The sequence below is a fragment of the Syngnathoides biaculeatus genome, chromosome 14, assembly GCF_019802595.1.
Source record: "Syngnathoides biaculeatus isolate LvHL_M chromosome 14, ASM1980259v1, whole genome shotgun sequence".
Lineage (NCBI taxonomy): Eukaryota > Metazoa > Chordata > Actinopteri > Syngnathiformes > Syngnathidae > Syngnathoides > Syngnathoides biaculeatus.
In genome coordinates, this window is record NC_084653.1 from 5,773,054 (window position 1) to 5,793,281 (window position 20,228).

Sequence of the window (20,228 nt, forward strand, 5' to 3'; positions counted from 1 at the left end):
ATGTGGGTTTGTCAACATGGCCCATGGATCTAGAATGCCAGCTCACTTTACACTTCTTTTCTGAAATGAGCCCGTTTTAATTGGCTCGTGCTACTTGATTATGCAGCCTCAACATACAGTGCCTGACATCTTTGTGTGGTTGTTGAGCAACAACAAGCGCGTTGCTTACGCTCGCCTCCCGGCCAGAGATGTTATGTTCTGCGGCATTCAGGAGGCTCGAGGAGTCCATTGTGGTAAAATAGTAACGCTCTTTCTCAAGGTAGAAAACACAAGACACAAACATCAAACAATCTCAGCCAAAAATAATGACGTTTTTGTGAATTTTCCCAGCCACCGGGGAAGCGTGTGACAGGATTTTCTGTCCAGGCCAAAGTTGATATGTATTTGTGGTTTGGATCCTGCGTGGATTCTGCTCACATGCTGGACGACTTGCCTGAAGGCTTCAGTGCCGCCACTAGGGGTACTGACGCCAACAGCCCCCCCACTCACCTGACGTGCACAGGTATGAGGCATTATTATGACTCCCTTTCCTGATTTCTACAGCCATCCCCGGTTTAAGATTAATTTTTTTTGCTTCATTGGCATCATTACACAAACTTGGACATAATTCATAACTTGATATCTATATTAGCTATTAGTAACATCATATTCAGAACTTGTACTCTTCGTTGCTGAAAAACTCACCTCCTTGCTTTTTTGTGCTCAGCCCAAGGAACTATCTTGAAGTGAGTTGAGAAGCTTTGTGTAGTTCAATCAAGTGGGATCTACTTCACATGTATGACATAGCTGCTATGTCACAGCAAGATGCTGATTACACATCTCGAGGGTAATCTTAGCAAATGAGAACTGCTAACTACCACATATTTAGATTGATTTGTGAACAATTTGGGCGGCACAGTGGGTCAGCTGGTAAAGCGTTGGCCTCAGAGTTCTGAGGACCCGGGTTCGATCCCGGCCCGCCTGAGTGTAGTTTGCATGTTCTCCCCGTGCCTGTGTGGGTTTTCTTCGGGCACTCTGATTTCCTCCCACATCCCAAAAAAAAACATGCAACATTAATTGGACACTCCGAATTGCCCCTAGGTGTGATTGTGAGTGTGAATGGTTGTTCATCTGTATGTGCCCAGCGATTGGCTGTCAACCAGTTCACGGTTTACCCTGCCTCCTGCCCGTTGACAGCTGGGATAGGCTCCAGCGCTCTCCGCGACCCTTGTGAGGATAAGCGGCAAAGAAAATGGATGGATGTGAACAATTTTTGAGTGAATTATGCCTTTTCTGTACATTGAAATCCATCCCCTTGATCATTAGGTTCATGGTTGCTGGCGCCTATCCCAGACAACTTTGAGCGAGAATCAGGGTACACCCTGAACTGGTACCCAACCAATCGCAGGGCACATATAAACAATCATTCACACTCACATTCACATGTATGGGCAATTTAATCTTCAATGAACTTTCCGTGGATGTTTTTGGTATATGAGAGGAAACCGGGGTACATGGAGAAAACCCACGTAGACACTGGGAGAACATGGAAACTCTACACAGGTTGAGATCTGAACCTCTAGTTCTCGGAACTGTGAGGCAGATGTGCTAACCAGTCGGTTGCCATGCTGCCTATCAGTTTTATAATTGATGTAATTATGATTACTATCCATTAGCCAAACTGCCATTTATAATTATACATTATACATTTTCAGAAGACACATTTTTTTTAGCAAACACACTAGTGCTATTAGGCTAACATTAAAAATGTAATTAGACAATTGTTACTGAATTTAGCTTATTTATTTTTACCTCTCCCATGGAAGTTTTTTCTTGAGGTTCATCGCCGTTTCACAAAACACTTAATGGAGGTTTTGGTAATGGGACAAGAAACAAACCATTACACTTTAGTGCAAATCTAGAAAACAGTGCTGATCTAAGATGTTTTTGTTTTACTTGTCCTTAAATTCTCTGTGGATAATGCATTAATCTTAATGGGGCAAAAATGTCCATGAAGAAATACAACTCAGGTTTGGGGTGCTTGGTGGATCTGTACAATCTGAATTAAATTATTTTTTTTCTGTTCTGTTCCTTCCACATTCATCATTGTATGCATGTGTTGATATGTCTATCTGTTTGCAGAGCAGCATCAGTTCCATTTAAGGTGTCACATGTATCAAGCACGTGGGTTGATTGCTGCTGATAACTCAGGCCTGTCTGACCCTTTTGCCCGAGTTACATATTTGTCACACAGCCAGACCACCAATGTAAATAAAAGAAACAAGCTATTCAGCTACATTCTACAACTATGTTGTTAGCAGTCAGCATACTTACATGTTTATTTACTGTGCACATCAGGTGATCAGTCAGACTCTCAGCCCCACATGGAATCAGTGCTTGCAGATGAGCCGGATTGTGCTGAGTGGGGATCTTCGATACATCCAGGAGGAACCACCGAGACTTGTTGTTGAAGTGTACGACGATGATGCACTGGTAAGATAGCCAAGCTTAGGTACCATCCATTTTCTTCCGCTGATCCGAGGTCGGGTCGCAGGGGCAGTAGCTTTAGCAGGGTAACCCAGACTTACTTCTCACCAGCCACTTCCTGAAGCTTTTCCGAGAGCTTCCCGAGGCATTCCCAGGCCAGCCGAGTGACATAGTCTCTTCAGCACGTCCTGGATTGTCCCTGGGGTCTCCTCCTAGTGGGACTTCCCGCTAATCAAGGGAACGTCCTGTAGGCATCCAAATTTGATGTCCAAGCCAACTCAACTGGGTCCTCTCAATTAAGAGGAGCAGCAGCTCTACTCTGAGCCCCTCCCGGATGACCAAGCTTCTCACCCTACCTCTAAGGGAGAGCCCGGACACCCTCAGGCAGAAACTCATTTTGGCCACTTGTATCTAGAATCTTGCTCTTTTGGTCATGACCCATAGGTGAGGGAAGGAATGTAGTTGGACAAAAAAATAGAGAACTTCACCTTTCAATTTAGCTTCTTCTTCATCACAAAGAAGCGATACAAAGTCCAAATTACTGCAGATGCTGCACTGATCAGCCTGTTGATCTCCCGCTCCATTCTTCCCTGACTCATGAACAAGACCCCAAGATACTTGAACTGCTCCCCTTGGGGCAAGATCTCCAACCTGGAGAGGTACAGATTTTCTGTTTTGTATGATTAAAAGGATTTGAATACAAAGAAATAAAACACTTAAAAATAAAAATGACAAATTTATATGTATATATATCATATCATATATATCAATAAAAATTACAACTATATATACAGTGAAGAAAATAAGTATTTGAACACCCTGCTATATTGCAAGTTCTCCCACTTAGGAATCATGGAGGGGTCTGAAATTTTCATCGTAGATGCATGTGCATGTGTGTCAGTTCTTGGACCCCTCCTGTTCAGCCTGTATACCCTTGGGTCAATTTTTTTCAAAACACAGATTCTGCACTGTGATGAGTTTGGAAACCTGATTGAGATTTGTCAAAAAGTCAATTTAACCCTAGAGAACCCAAGATATCCAAATTCTCTTCTAAATTAATCAATAAGCATCTAAGGAACATCCTATTTGCCAAAATTTACTAATTTACTTCCAGTTTAGATAATGGGTCACATATGACCCTGTGGGCCTTAACTACCAAAAAACAATGCATTTAATTCAGATACATGTGAGATGTTGGGCTTTAAGGGTAAAAATAGTAACCGTAGTGTGTTGTGTTTATGCAGCGGGGCCTTCATTACACTGGGTCATATTTGACCCCTTGGGTTCTCTATTATATAAATTGCTGAGTTGATTAAAATTAACTTACTCAAGTATCATCATTATGAAAGGGAGATTTGAAATGGAAGTGTTCAGTGTTCTGTTTTTTTAGAAGCTACTTAACAGCAACTACTTTAAGAGCTTTAGGAAATTCACTGGACTGAAGTCAGCAATTTATTATTTGCTCCAAATCACCTCGCACTGACTTCACAATAGTTTTGAAAAAGTCAGATAGTCTTGAGTCAAGACACCTCGTAATGGTTTCAATTACTGAACCATTTTCTCTACAGTTTTTTGGTCAACTGTATAAAATTAAGGTAATACAAGGCAATGAAGTTTTCTCTGGGTGGTTTCAGATGTATAATAACTTTATCATTTTGCTGATTTGTGCTGACATTTGACCTGGTGGGTTGTATTTTTTCACTAAAATATCAGGCAAACTCAGTGTATATATTGGATGTTACGAAGTTAAGTGTTAAAAGGACTGGACTGTTTGCCAGTGGTCTGAGGTTCTCTTTTCCAATGAAAGTAAAGTGTCTTTCATTTGGAAATCAAGGTCCAAGGGTTTGGGGGAAGATAGGTCAAGAACAGAACCCAAGTTGAAGGAGCGACAGTGTGAAATTTCAAGTCACTCATGATTTGGGGTGCAAAATCCAGTGCAAGTGTTGGTAAACTCTGCTTTCTTAAATCCAAGGTCACCCCAGCAATATACCTGAATGTTTCAGAGAGCTTCATAATTCCTTCTGAAGCAGATCTGTATTGAGATGAAGATGTCATCTTCCAGCTGGACCTGGTCGCTCCTCATACTGGCAGAAGCCCCAAAACCTGGTTTAATGCTCATGCCGTCACAGTCCTTGACTGGTCCAGCCAACTCCTCGGATTTAGACCCCACTGAGAATCTAAAAGATATGATCAAAAAGAAGATGAGGCACACCAGACTCAAAAACAAAGAACAAGTAACAGGAACCATCAAGGGAATGTGGGATTCCATAACTTTCAGGCTGATTGCTGGAAACCCAAATTATGCAAAAATAAATAAATACTTGAAATTGTTTGAATTGTGGCCCTTAATCTATAATCTGTGCAATCTTTCCTTTTTTAATGTATTAATGGAAAAAAAGAAACTTTTCTATGATACTCAAATTTTTGGGAAAGGGTCTGTACTGCTGTGATAGTACGTCACAATTCTATCCAAGCTTTTAATTGGCCTGAAGTTAAGGTAAAGAGAAGGAATTGATTGGTTGTTTGTTTTATTGGTCCTTATACTACTGCATGTAGGTGTCTTCATGCATCTTTTTTTCCAAAATGATTTCACAAATTTTATTACAAATAATTTGTGAACATACAAGTTTATGGCTCATGAACGCCAGGAGATCTGAGCTCAAGAACCACTGTCTGTTGGATTTCTTTTACAAATGTCACCTTGTAGGGCAAGGCAGAGTATTTGGGGGCTACGGTAGCATTGCCTGAGGTTCGCCTGCTCTCGGAGGTCTACACGCCACCTATTCTGCAATACAGCCCACTACACCATGCCAGCCAATCAGGAGGAGAGCTGCTAGCCGCTTTCGAGCTGGTGCAGGTCAGTTTCTCCATAATATTGACAGATGAAGACTATATAGCAAGTTCTGGTGATCCATGTGTAGATTCCCATGTCTGGAGAGGAGAGTCTGCCTCCCTTAGAAGAACAGGAAGGAGGCATATACACGGTGCCTGAGAACATCAGACCTGTCCTCAGTACATACAGACTAGAGGTACGTGTGTTTTCTCCTCCAAATACCTTTTTTTGTGTGTGGCAAAAATCGCTTCTTCAAACTAATTCTGTACACACAAAGTCTGCTTTCCACCAAACCAAGTATTACCATTGGTGTGTGTGCCTATGTGTTAAATATCTCTCTGGCAGGTGTTATTTTGGGGTCTACGAGAGCTCAAGAAGGTTCAGTTACTCTCTGTTGATCGCCCTCAGGTACAAACAGTTAACGCTGCTTGCCCATCTTTCTATGTACAAATTTACATGAATAATTTTTTCCATCCATTTTATACCGCATCTCCAGGTCGGGTTGTGGGGGAAGTAGCTTCACCAGGGATACCCAGACTTCCCTTTCCCAGTCACTTCTTCCAGCTCTTTCGGAGGGATAGACATAGTCTCTCCAGCGTGTCATGGGTCGTCCCCGGGGTCTCTTTCCGGAGGGACAAGCCTGGAACACCTCACCAGGGAGGTGTCTGGGAGGCATTTGAATTAGTTCCCCCAGCCACCTCATCTGGCTCCTGTCAATGTGAAGGAGCAGTGACACTCATCCCCTCCCAGATGACAGGGCTTCTCACCCTCTTTCGGTCACAAGCCACAGCTCGTGCCCATAGCTGAGGATCGGAACATAGCTCGACTGGTAAATTGAGAGCTACACCTTTTGACTTAGCTCCTTCTTTACAACAACGGACCGATACAAAGTTCGCATCAACGCAGACACTGCAACGATCTGTCTGTCGTTCTCCCGCTCCATTCTTCCCTCACTCATGAACAAGACCCCAAGATACTTGAACTCCACTTGGGGCAGGATCTCATCCCTTGACCCGGAGTAGCCAGGCCACCCTTGTCCGACTGAGGACCATGGTCTCAGATTTGGAGGTGCTGATAGTCATGCCAACAGAACCACATCATCTGCAAAGAGCAGAGGTGCAATGCTGAGGCCACCAAACCAGACACACTCTACGCTTCGGGTGCACCGTCCATCAAAGTTACGAACAAGTTATGAATCGGTGACGAAGGAGAGTCCAACTCTCACCGGAAACGATTCAGGCAATGTGGACCAAACTATGACAGCGGTCGTACAGGGACCGAACAGCCCGTATCAGGGGGTTCAGTACCCCATTCCCCCGATGAACCCCCCACAAAACTGCCCGAAGGACACGGTCGAACGCCTGCTCCAAGTCACTGAACACATGTAGACTGGCTGGGTGAACTCACACGCACCCTCACTGATCCTGCCGAGGGTTTAGAGCTGGTCCACTGTTCCATGGCCAGGATAAAAACCACATTGCTCTTCCTGAATTCGAGATTAGACTTCCCGACAGACCCTCCTCTCCAGCATCCCTGAATAGACCTTACCAGGAAGGGTGAGGAGTGTGATACCCCTACAGTTGGAACACACCCTATGATCCCCCTTCTTAAAAAGGCGGACCACCACCCCAGCCTGCCAATCCAGAGGCACTGTCCCCAATGTCCACGCGATGTTGCAGAGGCATGTCAACTAGGACAGCCCCACAACATCCAGAGCCTTTCGGAACTACAGGCAAATCTCATCCACCCCTGGGGCCCTGCCATCTCAGTGACCTCAACCTCAGAAATAAAAGAGCCCGCCTCAGAGCACCCAGACTCAGCTTCCTCATGGGAAGGCGTGCCGGTGGAATTGTACTCTCCCGACCAACTCACAACATCCCGAGTTGAGATCAGCAGTGCCCCATCCCCACTATACACAGTGTTGACGGTGCACTGTTCCCCCTAATAAGACGCTGGCCAGTGGACCAGAATTCCTCAAACCCGTCTTGAATTCGTTCTCCATGGCCTCACTGAACTCCTCCCACACCCGGGTTTTTGCCTCAATGACCACTAAAGCTGCATTTCGCTTGGCCAGCCGGTACCTATCAGCTTCCTCGGGAGTTCCACAGGCCAGAATTGCATTACAGGACTCATTCTTCAGCTTGATGGCATTCCTCACTGTTGGTGTCCACCACAGCCACAGCTCTGGTCCGTCGCCTCAGCAATGGAGGCGTGGTATATCATCCACTCAGACTCAATGTCCCCCGCAACCCCCAGTACATAACCAAATGTTTTTCAGAGGGAGGGGGGTTGAAATTCCTTCTGGGGAATTTGCCATGCATTCCCAGCAGGCCCTCACAATACGTTTGGGCCTGCCACATCAGACTGGCATCTTCCCCCACCATTGGAGCCAACTCACCACTAGATGGTGATCAGTTGGCAGCTCTACCCTTCTCTTCACCCGAGTGTCCAAGACATACGGTCGCAAGTCCAATGTCACGACCACAAAGTCGATCATCGAACTGGGACCTAGGGTGTTCTGGTGACAGATGCACACGTGAACACCCTTATGCCTTAACATGGTGTTTGCTATGAACAATCCGCACAGAAGTCTAGTAACAGAACACCACTCATGTTCTGATCGGGGGGGGGGGGGGGGGGGTTCCTACTCACGCCCTTCCAGGTCTCACTGTCATTGCCCACGTAGGCATTGAAATCCCCCAGCAGAATGATGGAGTCCCCACAGGGGGGCGCTCTCCAGCACTCACTCTAAGTACTCCAAAAAGGGTGGGTACTCTGAACTGCCGTTTCGTGCATAGACACAAACAACAGTCAGGACCCGTCCCCCTACCTGAAGGTATAGGGAGGCTACCCACTTATCCACTGGGGTAAACCTCTCTCAGGAGGAGTGGTGCCACAGTCCAAGCGCTATGTAGACGCGAGTCCGACTTTATCTAGTCAGAACAACTTGACCTCATACACCAACATCCCTACCAAAGAAGTGACATTCCATGTCCCTAGAGCTAGGTTCTATAGCCAGGTATCAGATCGCCATCACCTTTGGCCACCACACAAGTCACATGGCACACGATCCCTATGGCCCCTCTCACAGGCCTGTCTCCAAAGGGGGGCCCCGGTGACCTGCGCCCGGGAAAGTGAAACTGAGATCCAATTTTTGCACTCGTCATAGGGGTTTTGGACATGAAGCCCCAGACAACTTAGCTTCTTGCGTCATCGGGACACACAAACCCCTCCACCACAAAAAGGTGGTGGCTCGAGGAGGGGGGGTCATAATTTTTTTAATCAACATTTTTAGATTTGGTATCTTCCTATCTTTATCGTGTTAAAAATACATTAGTTTCTGTTTATTGAAATAGTTATCTTTCTATATATGTATAATAAATGTTTTTCAAGTCTAGAACTGTCGCAATCACACAAAAAATTAATTATTTTAATTAACATGATCTGTTAAAAAACAAACAAAGTAAACCAAACCATATTGTGTTTGCAGGTGTTTGTAGAATGTGCTGGAAAAACATTGCGGTCTTCAGTTATTCAGCGATACAAGTCTAACCCCAACTTTACAACGCAAGTTGATACCATTGAGCTGGTTTGTCTATTCTTCCTCAAATTTTTCCACATTGTTTTTTTTTTAAGCTTACTGTAAAAAAAAAAAAAAAAAAACATTTTCCAGTATTATTCCATTTTCTCTCCTTTTGTAGGAGTTACCAGAGAACGAGCACCTCCACCCTCCACTCACCATTACCGTTGTGGACTGGAGGGCTTTTGGTCGCAGCACACTGGTTGGAAACCATGTCATTAACAACCTGATGAGCTTCAAATACATTGCCCCCCGGGTGCCCACAAAGATGCACACACTAACTGCAGTCACGTGCATCCCGCAACCACGAAAAGCTGATGGTAATGTTCCAGAGTTTGGTTAAAGGTCTTAAGTTAAGTCTTTCATACATAGAAATTATTTTATTCATTTTTTTTCAGATCACCTATATTTCTTGTACTTTTGAATATCATTTGTGTTTATCTTTTTATTGAGTTTCCTCTTTTTTATAATATACAGGTATACCTGTTTTGTTTTTATATACTGTAATTTATTTTACTTTTGTTTATTTAATATCATTTTATGTATTTATAAACAAGAGTGTGTTTGTAGGTGTGTGCCTGCGTGTGTGAATACATTTACTTCTGCCACCCCAAAAACTCAAGTTTTTAGATCATCATCATTCATATTCTATTAGGAGTCACTGATGGTGTCGTGGTACACATGGCTGGCTTTGGTGGGGGCAGCGTGGAATCAATTCCTGCTCAGTGATGGTATTGATAAGTGCCCTCTGACTGACTGGCGACCAGTTCAGGGTGTAGTTTGCCTTTTGCCCGATGTTAGCTGGAATAGACTCTGGCACTCCCGCGACACTAAGGATGAGCGGCTTGAACAATGGATGGATGGATCATTTATCCATCCATCCATTTTCTGAGCCTCTTATCCTCACGAGGGGCGCAGGTGTACTGCATTCTATCGCAGCTGTCATCGGGCAGTACGCAGGGTACACCCTGAACCGGTTGGATCATTTATATTCCACTTTTCCAACGAGGTTGTGTGTTGAATTTTAGCGAAATGCTAAATGACTTTTGTTATTGTTCCATACCTGTTTATATTTTCATTTCATTTAAAATCGTATTTGAGTTTGTAAGTTAATTATGATATTGCAATAGATATGTTTTTACCCAGTGAGGGCATCCTTAACTATAATTTGTTTCTTATCCAACAGACCTTCTCCAGGATGCTGCAGAGACAAGCTCCACTGTTGCATCAGCAAATCCCGATGTTCTCATCACAGTTGAGGAATTGACCCCTGAAAAGACAGCACCCATCAAGAGAAAGGTGACCCCAATGAACACAGGCAGTTGTCACGGCTTGTCTATGTTGATCTAAATGATATTTTTGTGTTTGCGTGGATTTTAGGAGAGTGGCAAAAAGAGCACCCATCGTTCCAGCAAAAGAAGGAAGCGAACCATCGCAGATGAGTCGGCAGAATGCGTCATTGATTGGTGGTCTAAATATTATGCCTCTGTGGAGAAACAGGTACCTTGACCCCCTAGCCCTGCATATTCAACGTTTAGTAGTCGCAAATTAACCTTTTCACAGTTTTGGGGGGGAGGTGAACCTATCCTCTGTTATTTATATTATTCACAGTTTTTTGGCTCAAGCAAAGCAATGAGAATGTATTACTTTGCTTTGGTACCATCTTGTGGGGCTACTGCTTTTTTTTTCAGGGGTGTCAATATAGGTTTTCAGTATTCAAGGCAGGGCTTGGACCCTTTGCCTTGCAAATAGCATGGGTTCACTGAACTTCCTTTTTAACGGCTGTACCTACTTGGAATATGTTAATTACCATTACTACTAGAGGACAAACTGCAATTATCAGTACACCTTGATGACACTTTAACATTCGTTTAAAAAATCTGTTGAAAAAATTAAAGACTTTTAATGATGACCAAGTTAGGATTATCGTCTATTTTTTGGGATTCCCACTGTGTCCCATGGAATACTTGTGGGATGGGAGTGAATTTCACTATCAATTATGGAGTTGGGCAGGAGTGGGCGTGAAGGTCATCGGGATTGAAATGGAGAGGGAATTATGAAAACAAAGTCACCTGGAATGGACAGAAGTGGAAACCATGATGGTAGGAGCTGGGAGCTGACGCAAGTAGAAATCATAACAGGAGTGAAACCATGATGTACTGTAATTATATTTAATTTTATTTTGAACATTTCCCCTCAGCATCAAAGTAAGCATCACTTAACTAAGGGACTAACATAGATAACTGATATTTAGTATTTTTTATGGTGACAAAAATGTAAATGTAAAAATGTACTGCATGTTACCATGGAAGGAAAACGAGGCAGGATTGACCTGGAATGAAAAAAAAAGCCCAAATTTCACACACTACTTATGAAATAAACTGAAAGCACCTGCACAAGTTTCCCCAGGTCTTGCTTCAGTTTGGTTCAGTTGTCCCAGTCGGGTTCAATATGGGTAAAACTGCGGACTTGACAGCCGGCCAGAAGGCCATATCCACCACCCATTGAATGGGTAAGCCACAAATGCTCATAGAGTTCACTGCTGTGTCCAAGCATATAAATTAAATGACAACATTTGTCAGCAAAAGAAATGACTGTGGACTTAAATGGATGAGCAAACAGAGAAGATTCAAGACTCTAGCAGAGCTAAAGAACATGAAAACAAAATGAGCAAAATGAGGCAGGAGTCACACCTTCAAAAACCACCACAATCTGATGCATCAGGGAGATGGGTGACAGCTGCCATGTTCCTCTGGTCAAGCCATTTCTAAGCCTGAGCCAACCTCGTAGAAAGTGTCTCAACAGGGATGAGAAGAAGAAGGACCAAGGTCACCTTTTGTGATTAAAATAAAGTGTCTTTCATTCGGGAAATCAAGATCCAAAGGTTTGGAGGAAGACGTGTGAAGAACAGAACCCTAGCTGCTTGAAGTGCAGTGTGAAATATCTAGACTCACTCATGATTTGATTTGAAATATCCAGTGAAGGTGTTGGTAAACTCTGGCTTCTTAGATCCAAGCTCACCACAACAGTTCACCAGAATGTTTTCAAGGACTTCATGGTTCTGCTGAGGATCTGTATGGAGATACAGATTTCATCTTCCAGCAGGACTTGGGCCCTGCCCATACTGCCGTAAGCACCAAAACCTGGTTGGATGTCCATGCCATCACAGTGCTAGACTTGTCAGCCAACTTGTTTGATCTAAACCCCATTGAGAGTCTAGGCGATATATTCAGGAGGAAAATGAGAAACACCAGACCCCAAAACAAGAACTGACAGCATCAAGGCATCAAGGAAATCTGGGCTTTCTTAACTCCCAGGCAATGCCACAGTACATTGATGCAGTGATTAAACCAAAGGGATTTCAATCAAGTAGTGAAGATTAACATATCGTTTTGAACGTACCGTGTTATGATTGATTTAATTTGACCCGAATTTCTGTCTTTTTTCTAAAAATACTGAGAGGTAAATAGTGATTTCATCACAGTATTTAGTTTTGAATTCATGATTTTGTGGGTTTTATGATCTGAAAGCCCAAATTATGTAAAACAACCAACAAATGAATACTTGAAATTGTTTAAATTGTGGGTGATTAATTTATAATTTATGAAAGTTTAATTTTTTTATGGAAAATAATGGAAATAAATAAACTTTTCTATTGTGGTATATTAATTTATTTGGGAAGGGTCTGTGTAGTGACAAGCATATGGGCGGTTTGTTGAGAGGTTCATGTTTACACTTGAGTTTCAGAAATCCAAAATTTAAACGAGTACCTTATTTAATTGTCTATGATCATGCCATAAGATAGAGGCGTATTGGTCTGAAATACTGGGTGAAATGGGAAAAACATATTAGGTGTGCATTTAGACATGGCCACCTAAGAAAATGTTTACAGTACTCACTGTAACTGGCAGCAATATACATAACATTCTTACTTTTGCAGAGAGGAAAAATGTACAGTATTGTTACAATGGGTCAACAACAATGACTGTTCTCTTTCAAGGCTTGTATTAGAACTCAATAGAATTGATTCCTCTGGAATATCTTTCAAAGATTTCACACCACGTAGGGGATCAGTTTTGCAAGATGTGGCAGCCATACTTGAATTATGTAGGATGAATCTACGTTCTCTGTTACTACTGTACTAGGGATTGCTTAGGCTGTGTTAAAGTATGTTTGGTAACTCTCCCGGTGGCTGCCTGTAAATTTCTTTTTTTCAGTTGATATGAACTATTTCCTGTACCGTAGATGAGCGTTGACTAAAGAAATAATTAATTTGGAAAAATATATGAAAGAAAGTAAACACCCACGTTCACTTACAGGTTAGTTCAATTAAGGCTTTAATCTTTAACATCAGACTAACTGTCTCGTAAAGGGTCACCACGTTACTTTTAATGTGTATGAAATTTAGGGGAAGTGACGATAAACCTTATTAGTCTTGTAGTATAAAGGTTGCTAGATTTTACAAAATTTTGAGTTCTACATGACAGGGGCTTGCTCAAACTCTGAGCACACACTAAACACAACCAAGAGTAGAATTTCATAGTAAATTTAAAGACATCTACAAGGGATCTAGAGGAAAACACAAAAAATGGGTCTGAATAAAGAAAGAAAATCACACTAACAATAGTGAAAGAAAGAGAATAGTATGACAAGGGAAATAGAACATCGTGCATTGGACTAAAGTTGAAAACATGAGCTTTTAACAGGTAGGATTATGCAGCAATGATGGAAAAACAGTTTGGCGGCAACGACACAAAATCAGTCTGGCATGGTTTACAATCACTAACCGATTACAAGCGACAATCCATAGAAAACAATAGTGGGCTAACCATCGACCTGAACACCTTTTACTGCAGATTTGAAAAGGAAACCTTTCCTCCACACATCCACCAAGTCGTATCACCGACTACATAAACATCGCTGATTTCTCCTATGACCATTCACAAACAGGAGGTGAGGCACATCTTCAAACAGCAAAATATTAACAAAGTGGTGGGCTGAGACCTTGTGTCCCCATATTGCCTCAAAGTCTGGGCAGACCAACTTGCTCCAGTCTTCACAAAGATCTTCAGCAGATCTCCACAACTGTGCAGACTACCAACATACTTCAAATGCTCAACCATCATCCCGGTCCCCAAGAAACCTCACAATCTCAGGTCTGAATGACTACAGGCCTGTTGCCTTGATATCTTTGTTCTTGAAGGTCATTTGAATGCATTGTGCTGGACCACCTCAGGAGTATCACAGGTCCCCGGGTGGAACCACTGTAGTTTGCCTATCACCTAACAAGTCTGCAGATGATGCAGTCATCCTGGGTCTGCACTTCATCCTTGAACATGCTGGATTCTGGGAGTTGTCTCTCATGGCGCGTCTCAGAAGCATAGAGACAAGTTGGATTGAAGAAAAAAAATGTTGAAAAATAAAGCAAAAACAGTGGTGGAAGTAGAAAAATTGTCACGCCTTGTTGGGAGAATATGACCATCTCTCTTCCTCCCTTTTTAGGGGCTCGCTAACAATTTCAGAGTGATCACGATTGGCTGGAAGTTTACCTAGTACCTTAGTAACACCTGCTTTGATCACTTCGCGGTGGCCCACGTATAAGATGGGAAGCCAAGTCTGTTCCCATCCTGACCTTCTCGGTTCCCGAGCCATGTGCCTGGACACAAGAAAGGAGAGGGGTGACCCACAGCCGCCCCATTGTTGGGAAGCAAATGCAGGAAACAAAAAAGAGGAAAAGCACAAGAGAGCAGGAGAAGGCGAGAGTGAGGGGTTAAGTGACCTTGGAGGGAGTCGGAGAGGGACAGAGAAACCTCGACTTGACCAGAACAACCAGGTTCAATTTAGTTTAGAATTTTGACCCAAAACATAAGTTTAAAAATTATATATTAATATAAAATAACCTCAACTTTGTAATCACTTTACACCTAGGTCAAGCAAATTGGATGTCTGTCTGTACTTAAAATTCTGTAATACAACGAACCGTCATTTTTGCCAACATGCAGAAAAAACAGCTGATTTCTATCCGGTACAATAGGTATAAACACCCGACCCCGCCACTGTAGGTGTCCATAAAAAAACATCACTTCCTGATTCTTCTTCAACACAAAACCCTCAAGAGACTTTTCATGGGGGAGATGAAAAAAAAATAGATATACGGCAACATTCTGACGTGATGTGAACAAACGGATGAGACCATTGCGGATTATTATTTTTTTTTTTTGGGGTTAACAAAATAAAGTTTTATGTTTTAGGTGTCAGTTGCACTTTAAGTCTTGGCAGATCAACTGCTTGGGGTTCAAATCACATTTTATGCTATTTGGAGTCCAATCAAGACAAACAGTTTTCAAACTATTGCTGCTGGGTTTGTAAAGTTGACACATTGGCACAGACTTCAAAGTTTACATTTGGAATAATTCGGCAGAGTTTGTACATGATCAAAACAGGTGTTTTCCTTTGGTGAAACATCAAATGCTAGGCCCCCAGTTCGACTTTACAGTTCCTCTTGATGTCAGTGGGTGTTGCCTTTTCCAAGCAATTGTTCCTATTCAAAGAGAGGTGGTCGGATGGAAAAATCTCGGGGCCTTTGATGCTTGGGAGTTTTAACTTGGAGCATAGGTTTAAATTAGTTAAGGATTCACTTGACGTCTTCTTGGGGTGGTCTCATAACAAAGCCACTTTGAAGAATGCTGTTTATCAAGCCATGGAGAGTTAATGTGTGACCAGAGTTTGGGCCAAGTTTGCTACAACTGCATTTGTTTGAAATCCTCAGATTAAATAAACATTTTTAAAACGTGTTTTCATTACAGACTAAGCAGAAAGAAGGATCTCCATTTCCACAAGTCTTTGAAAATGGTAAGCAGCTAAAGAACTTAGAACATATATGTGTCAATATACTGTATACTGTACCATAGAAAAGTATTGCCCCTTCCTGATTTCATTTTTTTTTTTTACATATGTATCACAAAAGTTTGGAATAATCAAACCAATTTTAATATCCCTCTGAGACAACCCAAGGAAATACAAAATCCACTTTTCAAATAACAATTCAATTTATTAAGGTACCCAAAAAAAATCTAAACTTGCTGACCCTCTGTGAAAAAGTAATTGCCCCTTGAACCTAAAAACAGGTTATGCCACCTTTGGCAGCAATAACTGAAATCAAGTGTTTGCAATAATCGTCGTGAGTCATTCACATCGCTCTGGAGCAATTTTGTACCACTCGTCTTTGCAGAATTGTTTCAACTCAGCCATATTGGAGAGTTTTCTAGCATAAAGTGCCCGTTTAAAGCTCCACTGTCATGCCCAGATCACTGGCTGCTCTCTGCCCTCTCGAGAGGACATTGCCAACTCCCGCTATCACAAGGTCGACAGCGGTCCACAAGGTCGTGCGGAGGCTGTCCTTCCGCGGCTGCTGCGTGGAAGCCATCCGACACGCACATCGACACATTTAGTACCCCTGACTTACGTACATGGATCTTTTGTTACATTATGAGAGGATTGCGTCCCCCCCACCGAACTATTGTTTTTTTTAGTAGCTCTATACATTTGGAGCCCACGAAGCTCTTGTCCTTTGCACCTGTGCAATCAATTTTTCACGACGAACCAGGTCTTTTTGAAAAGTATGAAGAGTAAATCCATCTTCCTGAGTGTTCGAAGAATATCCAGCAATACAACGAGGTGGCATTTTGGCTACCACAAAGGAACAAAGAGCTACCTTCTAGCAGGTAAAACTAGTATAAACAGACAAGCCAGCCTGAGTGCAAAGCTGCTGTTAACGTCACTTCCTGCTTTTTCTCAAAAACAAATCCCTCAAGAGGATTTTCATGGCGGGAGTTACATAAAGCCATATATGTCAAAATCATCGTTTAGTGGTGAAAAAACGGATGGGTTCATTCCGGTTGCCTCTTTTTCATTAACAACATACTAAAAATCATCCATTTCATGACACTTGACCTTTAAAGTCACACTACTGTATCTCAATTGGATTTAAATCCAGACTTTGACTTGGCTACTCAAAAACCTTAATTTAGATTTTTTTTTTAGCAATTTGGAGGTGGACGAGCCAGTGTGTTTCGAATCATTGCCTTGCGGGATAATCCAAAAGTGCTTAAGCTTGAGGCCATGAACTGATGGCCAGATGATCTCCTTCAGGTGTTTCTGGTACACAGCAGAATTCATTGTTCCATCAATCACAGCAGGTTCTTCTGGTCCTGAGGTAGCAAAGCAGCCCCAGACCATCACACTGCCAGCCCCATGCTTCACTGTTGGCATAATGTTCTTTAAATCAAATGGGTGCCATTTTTACACCAGATATAATGGGTGACACACCTTCCAACTCATCAGTCCACAGAATGTTTCTCCAAAAGTCTTGAGAAGGGGTTACGAATGCAGTGTCCGCAGGCACGTGATCACTCGCGAGGACCACTTAAGGCCCCCACGAGGCATGTTGTAAACATAGCCCAGGTCACAAATTAAAATTATGAATCTTACTTGCTAACATCTATTACATTTTTGAAATAATGTCATATAATATAAAGTTTTGTTATTTTGGAAGTTTGCCGCAAAAACGTCATATAGCCCCTCATATGATCGGTGCTCACAAAGTAGCCTCAAAAAGATTAGTGACCCCTGGTCTTGAGGATCATCAAGATCTTTTTTTGGTAAATGTGAGATGAGCGTTTGTATTCTTTTCACCACCATCTTTTCCATCATCAGCTTTTCTTTTCACCTTTTCCATATTTGTGGTTAGTCAGTGACTTTGTGATTTAACAAGTCTTTCACAACTTTTTCACAGAGGGTCAGAAAGAAAGAAGTTTTTGTGCCTTAATAAATGTAATTTTCATTTGCAAACTGCATTTTGTATTGTTGTCTCAGTGATATTAAAATTAATTTGGTGATTTGAAACCTTTGTGTGTGATGTGAAAAAACATTATCAGGGTGGAAAATACTTTTTCACACACACACACACGCATATATATATGTATATATATATATATATATATATATATAGAGAGAGAGAGAGAGAGAGACCATTTTCACCGCGCCATATTGCCGGTCAAACACAGCTGCTCAACATTGTGGGAGACATTGAACCCAAGGAGAATATTTACAATACCCGAGACGTGCAGTGCTGTTGGTTGTCACAACACATGAGACAGATATTCAAAGAGATCATTCTATGGAATACCAGCTGAAAAGACCAGAAAATATCGATGGATTTCGGCAATTAAACAGGATGGATGGTGCCCAACCAAAATACACATACACCTGTGTAGTGATCACTTCATTTCAGGTAGGAATTATTCTTCTCAATCTCAAATTACCAAAAAGTATTTATAATGCCAAGTTGGCTCATTTGAGAACAATGCGTATTAAAAAAAAATGTCTGTCGCAGAGATTTATGGAGGTTAAGTGTGCCCGCAATCACTTCCATGTACGTTCCATGGAGACGACGCCGTCCTCTTTTTTTTTTTTAAATCATAGTTAATGAATGAGAGTTTGTGTAAAACCAGGGGTCATTTATTTAAATATTGGTATTTGTATTGAATACTAGTGGAAAAGATCGATGGATTCCAGAAAAGGTTAACGTGTCGCCGAACACACTTCGGTGTTCACGAGCCGTTAACCGTCATCTTTTTTTCAATCATAGTTAATGAATGTGAGTTTGTGTAAAACCGGGGTCATTTATTTAAATATTGTTATTTGTATTGAATACTAGCTGAAAAGATCGATGGATTCCCGCACAGGTTAACGTGTCGCTGAGCACACTTCCATGTTCAACAAGCCGTCAAAACCATCACTATGTGGGATTTATTCCTGATGAGAACAGATCCAGCAACGAAGTATTCATGTGCGTCCAGACTTTTATACGCTTTCAAACTTTTCCGTGTAAATCTCGATGACTTACTTACCAGATACATGTGTATGTCCAGTTGTCCAAGGCAAGCGCAAGGCAATTAACAGTTCAATTTCTTATCGGCTAAAACATCAACTTCGGCATTAAATACGGGTCCTCTATGCCGAGTTCATCTAACTTTACCACGTACCTTCGTTTATTATCACTTTCTAAGTTTAACGGTTTCGGGCAAGACTCTGGGCATATTTTCGCGTCATCTCCAACCGACTTAGCATTGAATAATGCTTTGTTTGACCGGCAATATGGCAATTTATGACGTGGGTCCACGAGCAATCTCTCTCTCTCTCTCTCTCTCTCTCTCTCTCTCTCTCTCTCTCTCCACACAGCTAGGGCTGGGATTTGAACCACAGTCCAATGAAATATACTTCTGTTACTCAATTGTAGATTGGCTCATCTTTTGAAGTCTCAAGTATAAGAACTTTCTCTCTGAGTGGAGGGATAGAAAAACAGGTTTTCTGGAAGTCACCGTGTATGTTCTGAGTACTTGCATGACCACTGGAAATCTTAGAAGGCACTGTTGAGATTCAAAGTGAATAATATCCAGAAATGGTGACTACCAGGGCCCCCCCTTACCAAATTGGGGCCCTAAGCGAAATTTTATTTTAAGCATCATATTAAGAAACTGTTGTTAAACTGCATATGAAAATAGAGTTAAAATCAAATATCTGCACAATTGCACAATCCCAAACACACGCAACATTAAATTGACACTCTAAATTGCCCCTAGGTGTGATTGTGAGTGCGGCTGTTTGTCTCCCTGTGCCCTGCGATTGGCTGGCAACCAGTTCAGGGTGTAACCCGCCTCCTGCCCGTTGACAGCTGGGATAGGCTCCAGCACTCCTGTGACCCTCGTGAGGATAAGCGGCTAAGAACATGGATGGGTGGATCTGCACAATTGCACAAAATACCCCAAAACTTTATTGGGTAGTTCTTATATACAACTATCAACTGGTATTTTTGCCACGCTTCATGAGAAATCGAATGTGCTGCTTATGTCAAAAGGTGATTCATGTCCCCTAATGTCATATGGGTCTTTAATGTACAAAGGATTGAAGGCTTCCTATGAAGATTGATGGATAAACAATAACATTTATGATGCCCGGCTAAATGCAGAGGGGTTGCATCAGGAAGGGCATCCGCCGTAAAACTGTGCCAAACAAATATGCGTTCATCTAAGATTACATGCTGTGGCAACCCCTAACGGGATAAGCTGAAAGGAAAAGAAGAATTCCCACAAAAACCGACAGATTGTCCCAGAGGTTACCTCATGTCACGCACCTGGTGTTTATGGGGGTCACTCGTTCGTCCCGTGTGGAGGAGTCAGAGGTGCCATCACTCTCGATCGTAAATGCTTTAGCACAACCACGTGTCCCTTTATCTTTTACTGTCAGGTTTAAGAGCCTGACTTTCAATTAAAAAGGCGAACAGACAAG

At 42.3% G+C, this 20,228-nt stretch overlaps 1 protein-coding gene across 1 annotated transcript in view; it reads left to right on the top strand.

The window, feature by feature from the left end:
* fer1l6 (fer-1 like family member 6) overlaps positions 1-20,228 on the top strand; it is a 45,662-nt gene that overhangs the window by 8,172 nt on the left and 17,262 nt on the right. Inside the window, exons 18-29 of the mRNA XM_061841156.1 lie at positions 107-259; positions 331-502; positions 2,122-2,246; positions 2,338-2,472; positions 5,174-5,323; positions 5,388-5,495; positions 5,645-5,707; positions 8,790-8,888; positions 9,001-9,199; positions 10,066-10,178; positions 10,260-10,379; positions 15,686-15,731. Coding sequence (XP_061697140.1) covers positions 107-259; positions 331-502; positions 2,122-2,246; positions 2,338-2,472; positions 5,174-5,323; positions 5,388-5,495; positions 5,645-5,707; positions 8,790-8,888; positions 9,001-9,199; positions 10,066-10,178; positions 10,260-10,379; positions 15,686-15,731 — 1,483 coding nt within the window. The remainder of the gene's footprint in view (positions 1-106; positions 260-330; positions 503-2,121; positions 2,247-2,337; positions 2,473-5,173; positions 5,324-5,387; positions 5,496-5,644; positions 5,708-8,789; positions 8,889-9,000; positions 9,200-10,065; positions 10,179-10,259; positions 10,380-15,685; positions 15,732-20,228) is intronic.